At 35.2% G+C, this 8,826-nt stretch overlaps 1 protein-coding gene across 1 annotated transcript; it reads right to left on the bottom strand.

Moving 5' to 3' along the window:
• Positions 1-1,351: 1,351 nt before the first annotated feature.
• LOC113294715 (uncharacterized mitochondrial protein AtMg00810-like) lies at positions 1,352-2,548 on the bottom strand. The gene has a single exon (XM_026543090.1). It carries the CDS (start codon positions 2,546-2,548, stop codon positions 1,352-1,354), a length of 1,197 nt encoding a protein of 398 aa, XP_026398875.1.
• Between the last annotated feature and the right edge of the window lie 6,278 nt (positions 2,549-8,826).

Raw genomic sequence — 8,826 nt, 5'->3', positions numbered from 1 at the left:
TCTTTTCAGTTAGCAAATAGAATGGTTTGTTAACAAAACAATAGATCTGTATTTATGGGGAATCCGTTGAAATCTTATTAGTTACCAAAAATATTGGGATTTCTCAAGTTAGTTTAATACTTCCGTATTTTCATTTTTATGCCAAAATGCTAAAAAAAAGGAGATTCTAGGATCTTTCGAAAGATTTTTTTTTTTTCGTTTCTCAAAAATTTCTGTAGATTTTTTAACATCCAATATATATGTCATTTATTTGCTGTCAATCCGAAGGCCCAGATTTTATTAAAATTATGTAAATGCGGTGTAAGAATCTGCTAAGCTATCACTCGATATGGAGCGTTAGATCGAGCCAATTCTATTAAAAATTAACGGCCACGAAATGTAAGGGGTATAAGTTGATTTTCAGCCAATCAGGAGCGAAGGTTTTCTTCACCGGCCAATGGGAGGGGAGGTTACCGCAACTCTCGACGTGGAGTGAGAGATGGCGTGGGGTTTTTAGGTTGTTGATGGGTTGTCGACTTTTACATCACATCTAATAAATAAAGGAAATTTTGATAAACTGCCCCCGTTTTGAATATAGCAAAATAAAGTGCCCCCGTTTTTTAGAACTTTTCAAAAGTGCCCTTTTCTTGACCATTTTTTTTCAAAAAACGGTAAACGGCATATTAAAGTCGTTAATGCTTAGGTGGCTACTACAAAAAGTCCAATAAAATCTTAGGCAATTTTGAGTGAGCCATCGATTCGACTCAGCTATGGGTTAACCCAACTCAACTCAGCTATGAGAAAATAAACTTTATACTGATTGTGAGATTCAATTACAATCAGAACTAAAAGACCATTGAATCTTCTCTTCATCTGCTGCTTTATCTCATCAAGGCTACAAACATTTCTTAGAACCATTCATTATCGATTCAACTGATGCAACCACTAGAACCAACAATCTGCAACAAGACTTCAGTTCAACCTTCCTTGTCAATTTCAGTAGCAGAACATCACCATAAACATCACCATAAACATCATCTTCACCTGAAGTTTTTACCTGAAACCTAGGCCTTCATCTATACAGATTCAGTTCACCTTTTTCTGCACTTTCAACTCAAACAGCACCACACCAAGCCATACAGCAGCACCAACACAGTAATGGAGTTTGTTATTACAAAACCAGAGACCTCTCTATACAATGAACACAGAGACAACAACCTTTTTTTACAGCTCAAAGACACACATACATAAAGTGTGATAAACCGACACAATCTGACAGTTAGAGAACCAGACGTACATGACACACAAGTGAGAGTAAAGAGATCACACGCACAACACGTGATGATCAGAGGGAAAAAATATTCAAAATGAGTTATCTTTCACCACTACATTTCTTAACCTGCACTGCATCATTATCCCCCCGCAAACTGAAGGGTGCTGCATCAACCTGAAGTTTGGAGCGTAGCAAGGAGAAGCGAGATGCAGAGAGTCCCTTTGTAAAAACATCCGCAATCTGATCAATGGTAGACAGATAGAAAACATCTAAAGCCTTGGATTGCACCAATTCTCTGATGAAGTGGTAGTCAAGATGAACATGCTTCATTTTTAAGTGCAGAACATGATTTGATGCCAAGGAGATAGAACTGATGTTATCACATCCCAGTTTAGGTATAACAGGAATAAAGAAGTGAAGATCTTGAAGAACAAAACAAATCCATACCATTTCTGCAGCACTATGTGCTAAGGTTCTATATTCAGCCTTTGTGCTAGACCTGGCAATAGTAGATTGCTTCTTGGAGGACCAAGAAATGATGTTAGGACCAAGAAAAATGCAATATCCCCCTGTAGAGCGTTTGTCATCAACATTTCCAGCCCAATCAGCATCAGAGAAACCAAGGAGAAAGGAAGAACCTTTAGTAAAAGTACCTCCAAAGCCAAGAGTGCCTTTTATATATCTCAAAATCCGCTTAGCAGCTGCAAGGTGAGTGGTTCTTGGATGTTGCATATGCTGACAAACAAGATTGACTGCAAAAGCAATCTCATGTCTTGTCCAGGTAAGATAATGCAATGCTCCTACTAGAGACCTATACTCAGTTAGATTTTCAAGCAAAACACCATCATCCTTTGAGAGTTTAGTTGAAGAGGCAATTGGTGTAGAGCAAGGTTTAGCACCATCCATGTGAAATTTGTTAAGCAAGTCAACTGCATATCTTGTCTGAGACAAAAACAATGAAGAATCATCCCTGTTAACCTCAAGACCTAAGAAGTAGTTTATAGGACCCAAGTCTTTAATTGGAAATGGCAGCTGCAACTGTGAAATAACAAATTTCAGAAAATTTGGAGAAGACCCAGTGAGCATAATGTCATCAACATATACCAGAGCAACTGTGAGTTGAGAACCATGTTTGTGCACAAAAAGAGATGAGTCAGCAACTGAATGAACAAACTTGAGAGATAGAAGAGCTGAACTGAGCTTTTCATACCAGGCTCTAGGAGCCCTCTTTAATCCATATATAGATTTGTGAAGAAGGCAGACATGATGTGGTTTTTTAGGATCAACAAACCACATTTTGAATATGTTTTCCATGATTGATGAAATAGAAGGTTCACCAATGATGAACTGAAGATCAGATACGAAGAAGAAATCGAAAAAAGAAAGAAGGAAAAACTAGATCTGAGATTTGAATTCTCAGAAAAGAAGAGAAAACTTGAAAACAATCAAGATTTAAAAACAAGGAACTCTGTGTTGAGGAAAACAAAACACTCAGTTGATCTTACAAACGAAAAATATCAATTTGAAGAACAAGATCGATTGATTAAGGTAAAAACCCTAACTCTACCCATCTGATACCATAATGGAGTTTGTTATTACAAAACCAGAGACCTCTCTCTACAATGAACACGGAGACAACAACCTTTTTTTACAGCTCAGAGACACACGTACATATAGTGTGATAAACCGACACAATCTGGCAGTTAGAGAACCACACGTACATGACACACAAGTGAGAGTAAAGAGATCACACGCACAACACGTGATGATCAAAGGGAAAACATATTCAAAATGAGTTATCCTTCACCACTACATTTCTTAACCTGCATTGCATCATTACACAGAACCCCTTCTTCTTGTTCTTGCTGAGATACACCTTCTACAGTTCAGCTTAACCCATTTCATTCAAACAGCATCTCAATACCACCACCAATTGCAGAACACCACCATTTTAAACCTATCTGCATCTCATACCTTTTGATTCATCATCACGGCTACCTTCAAAACTGCATCTGCAACTTCGGCCATGAATATCTCTCCAAAATTAAATCCAAACAAAACCCCTTATGAACACTTCAATCTCACTTAGATCTCAAATTCGAAGCAAACCCATCTTTCCAATTTCTTCAACAGCAGATATCAAACCCTAATTTCACCAGATACCCATTTCAGTTCATCCAAAATTCAACCAAACTCGAGCTTAATTTCTGCATCATTCTCAACTTCAGCACAAGGTAATGAAATAAAACTGAATCGATACACATCAGCGACATCAGCCTTCAATCTCGATTATGCCTCTCTTCAATCTTCCATGAATCTCAACACAAAAAAAAAAAAAAAAAAAACAATTTTCATCTCCATCTTCACAATCATTCTTGACAAAAACTCTAGCTACTAACTTCTCTTTCAATTTCGATACTTAACTCAAATCCTCCATTCTCTATAATCAACAACACATCACAACATATTTTTCTTTCTTCATGAGGATTTAACTGAATTGACAAACCCTAGCTTCTTAGATATGATTCAAAAATCTTCCACCGAATCCTCCATTCTTTGTAACTAACAACACATTCACAACAAACCCATTAAACCACTATCTTTATTCATCCACAAAATCACCTTTGTTTCGTCTCTAATCTCCCCATTTTTTCACCAATTTCGCCATCACCACACCATAGCAGACCGCCGTGCTTACAACTGAAGAGAAAGATAAGAATGAATCTTATCTCTTTACAGGTCATAAAGACCAAGGTTAAAGGATAGGGATGTAATTTTATTCCTCGTGTTTGACCTGGTTGACCAGAAATGTTGACTTTGGATGGAAAAACAAACAGAGGGGCACTTTTGAAAAGTTGCAAAAAACGGGGGCAGTTTATTAAACCGGTAATCATAAGTGGGGCAGTTTATCAAAATTCCCATAAATAAAGCATTTGTAATGGCTTTTGCATCCTGGCTAGTTCGAGGCTTATAGAAATTATCTAAGGGTTATAGAAATTATCTGAGGCCTGTCACTAATAGACAAAATAAAACATTTTGAACTAAAATGGAAAACCATTTATCTGATCTCTTTTGAAAAAAATCAATCCAAAATCGGTGGATGTTCATGTACTCGTAGACCGATTCTGGGTTGATGTTTTAATTCTCAAAAAACATTAAGAATCAGTTCATATAACTTACCACATAGCTCGATTGTAAGAACGGAGATTATGAATGTACATATAGACCGATTGTTTCACATTTCCATAAACAAAACATTCATTGATACTTTTGAGAAATCAACACATTACATAATTTAGGTAATTAGAGCATTACATAGGACAGTTTAGTATTTGAACTCTTGAATCTCGTACATCAATACATCGTTAATGAACCTCTGAGCATGTTTGCTCAACACTTTATATTCACTCGCGTACATGAACCATCGTTCACCATCATGCATTCGGCATATGCTATTGGATCGTTTGACCTGAAATTAAACAAATTACATTTTAGTATGCAAAATATAAAAGATTGAAAAGGGCTAAAATCTTGAATTACTCACTTTCTCCCTACGAGAAGCTTTAGGGTGATTGTCGGTATCCATTCTTCTAATTTTACGGAACTCTTGAATGTCTCCTCTGATGTAGTGGAATCCAAGTGCTCCATCTCCGGTTCTGGGAATTTCATGTACGTTCATAATATAACTCTTTGACTTTCTTCCAAAACATTGAATATAGTTCATTTGGACGTTCTTGGAAGACGGGAATGCACGATTTCACGAGCTGCATATCTTCTTGCGGATCACATTCCATTTTCTAACCTCTATTTGAGTAGTGGATGAAGTAGGAGCGGATAAAAACTGCAAACTTGGGGGAAAATGTACTTAGGAAAGAGGTTTTCTTATAACACTCAAATGCTAGTTATTTTAAAATCAATTCCAACAATCGGCTTATAACACTTTCCACATAAACTGATTTCGGCCTTGCAAAATCATATATAATCTGTCTTGCTACACTCGGGTCATAAAGAATCCTAGGTAATCTGATTCTTGTCAAAAAAAACATACAAAAAAGTGGCACTTTTTCTTACAAGAATCGGATTATAAGTGTTGCCATGTAATTCGATTCTGATAGGTTCTCAAAAATCTGGATTTTTTTGTTTTTCAGAATCGGTCTTTAACTATGTCAATATAAACCGATTCTGAACCCTGACAAAACAAGGGAATGAAATTATAAGAATTGGTATATGCAATAAACTGTAAAGACCGATTCTGAAATTGTTCACTATCTCATAGAAATATATATATGAAAAAATTGAAACAAAATCGTATTGATTCGTAATTGTACAAAGTACTTGTACAAGAATCAATTCATGAACATTAATCCACGGTTTCCAAAGATTGCATTCCTTAATGCATAAATGTTTAGTCCAGGTACGCAAAAAACAGCTCCGGACCTTGGTTTGTCTAGCCGTTCGCAAACCAGGTACGCGACCAGCTGTCCCGGACCCAACTCAGGTGAAACCATTCGCATACTAGGTAAGCAAACAAGGTTCCCGGACCTTTACAGGTAAAACCGTTCGCATACTAGGTACGCAACAAGGTTCTCGGACCTGAATCATACCAATACAGTTTGCATACTAGGTACGTGTACTGTGTTGTATGCAGACATGGTTAATTGTTCTAAGCTCCCATTTCAATCATTGAAACATCCTTGGAAGAGGACAATAGCTGTCTCACACAAACTATTAGCTTCAAGTAATTTTCAAGTGATCGAATGATCAATACAAAATATTCCAAGTCGACATCAAATGATTGTCTCACACAAATCATGTAAGATGTTTCAAGGAAATTTCCACATGATTATCTTTTGACTTAATATTTAGTTTCCGTCAAATAGATTGTTTCCAACTAAACTCGTCAAGAATAATGATGAACATAGTTAAAGAAAAAAGCTTCCAATACATATTTCGAGAAATAGATAAGCGAGATAAACTCAGCTCGAAATATCAAATGTGTATAATGTAAAAGTATATATAGTTATACGACTTAGTCTCATTAGGAGATAGAATAGAATAGACTTTTGAGTGATAGATAATTAAGTTTTAGTCTCCACATACCTTTTGTTGATGAAGTTCCTCCAAGCTCTCCTCAGTAGATCTTCGTCTTCAATCGATGAACGTCGTGAATTCTAAAGCTCAACTACACATTCTATCCTAATATGAGACATAGCTATAAGTAAACTAGAAATCAAGAATATAGTTTTGATCAACTAAACTAGACAAACAAGCTTGAGATAGAAATGCCTGCGAGTTCAACTGAGCAGTGCTCTAACAATCCCCACCATAATCACATCCACGATCACGACCACCTCATCCTCGTTTAGGAGGTATTTCTTCGCTGGAATCATTATCACCAATATCATGTTGGCAGGTACCCGATTCACCCCGAGAGTTCATTTTTGGAAACGACTTTCTTACTTTTTTTGCTTTGTCTTCTCCACCACTTCCCCACATTTTGCACTCGCATTTTCATTTTCCAGATTGTTGAATTATGCAATATTTTCTTCATTTTCCTTAACCTTTACTCTCTGCCCTATGAAATACGAGACTTTCATAAAATGAAATGTTATGTCCAAATTGATAGCATTGCTAGTACCGATACGAGTCTTCTTTGCCGAAGTAGACCATTTTATCCAAAAATGTGCTCGATAATAATGTAGTACCATGAAAAGAGGTAAAGCTATTATGTATGACATAAACATATTGATTATAGCATGTTTGTTTTTAGCTGACTCGACGTCTGGATCTGACTCGATTCCTGAGTCATTACGAGTCAGATGTCAGAAAATTTGTTTTTTAAGTTGAGCCAGATATGACTTGTGACCTGACTCGGACCCGTTTGAATTAAGGAATAAAATGTCCTCGACTCATGGGACAAAGCCAATACTCACATATTTTTGATTTAGTTGAGTCAGATCTGACTCAAAAAAACAAAACATATTGAGCCATATCTAGATAAATCATGTGTTATATACTTGAGTCAGTTGAGTCAGATCTAACTCAAAAAAACAAAACATACTGAGTTAGAGCCAGAAGAGTCATGTGATTTCAACTATATCTAGACGAGTGAGATCTCCGGAAAGGGAAAAAAAGAAGAAATGATGTTAGACCGATAAAAACCTTGAAATATGAGAAAAAGGTGTGGATTTTATTTTATGCAGATGAGAGAGAACAAAGGTCCAGGAGTGTTAGTGTTAGTTAATGGAGACTAAGATGCAGTGACGGAGCCAGCGCTTTTATGTCCTGGGGTCGAATAAAATTTACTCTGGCACTTACCAAAAAAAATTTCAAAATATATTTAAATTACAGTTAAGGTACTACAAAACCTTGCACAATAGTATAAAAATTAAATAAACTTGCAGCAACCATTATACAAAAACATGAATGGGTTAACTTTTTTCTTAGGTACCAAATGGTTGGAATGTTACTAATTGGCTATGCGGCCGAAGGCCGCGACGAATTTTTTAAAACAAATCGTAATACCATTAGGTAATTGTGATTTGTTTATAAAGAGTACTCATTATATAAAATAATGAATGTTATAATGAACAAAATTTTAATAAAAACATTTGTTTCGAAAACAGAAATTATGGTTTAGAAAAATAAGTTGGCTAAATTGGGGCCTATGCCACTTAATTGGGGCCTATGGATTTTTTCATCCACCCCATAAAGAATGATAAGGGGTGTCTAAGTTTGATGAAACTACCATTTTACCCTCTATCAAATATTAATACTACTAATTTGTCCCCATCAAATCCTAATCATAAAATTTAAAAACTAAAATCAAAATCATAAAACTAAAATCATAAAATTTAAAAACTAAAATCAAAATCATAAAACTAAAATCATAAAATTTAAAAACTAAAATCAAAATCAAAATCATAAAACTAAAATCATAAAATTAAAAATCAAAATCAAAATCAAATTCATTTTCATCTCCACTTCAACTGATTCTTCTTCTTTTCTTCTCAACCCAATCCTATAAACTAGGTTTTAGTAACATAAAATTGCTCAAAAATTGAAAATTTTGAAATCAAATTTTTCCTGGTTTATCAGAATCGGTTAACGTTAATGTATATGTGATCCGATTGCAAATAGAAACGGTTTATGTTCATGCCCACAAAGAACGATTGTCCTTGATATGTTTTCTGGTTCGAGAAATTTGAACCGGAATCGGATTACATTAGCACTTATAAAAAACGATTGTTGATGTATAATGTTAGAATCAGATTTTATATGTGTGTCGAGTAAACGGATTGTTGTTCTCAATTTTTCTGTATCTTTTTTTTGTTAGAATCGGATTACATGAGCATTCTTATAAAACGATTCCTGTTGTGCAATGTCAGGAATCGGTTTTTACAAACGTATCGTGTAAACCGATTCTGGTTAACCCATTTTTTTCAGTTAATACTTGATCATAAAATGAGTATGAAATCATACTCGATTTCATTTCATTAGGGTATAAAATGAATTTTAATTTTATTTGATGTTTAACAACACATAATTCACAGATAAAAAAGAGAAAATTTACC

This window comes from Papaver somniferum, chromosome 7 (assembly GCF_003573695.1).
Source record: "Papaver somniferum cultivar HN1 chromosome 7, ASM357369v1, whole genome shotgun sequence".
NCBI classification, from domain to species: Eukaryota; Viridiplantae; Streptophyta; class Magnoliopsida; order Ranunculales; family Papaveraceae; genus Papaver; species Papaver somniferum.
Note: the sequence above shows the minus strand (reverse complement) of the source record. Positions and strands in the feature narration are given on the sequence as shown.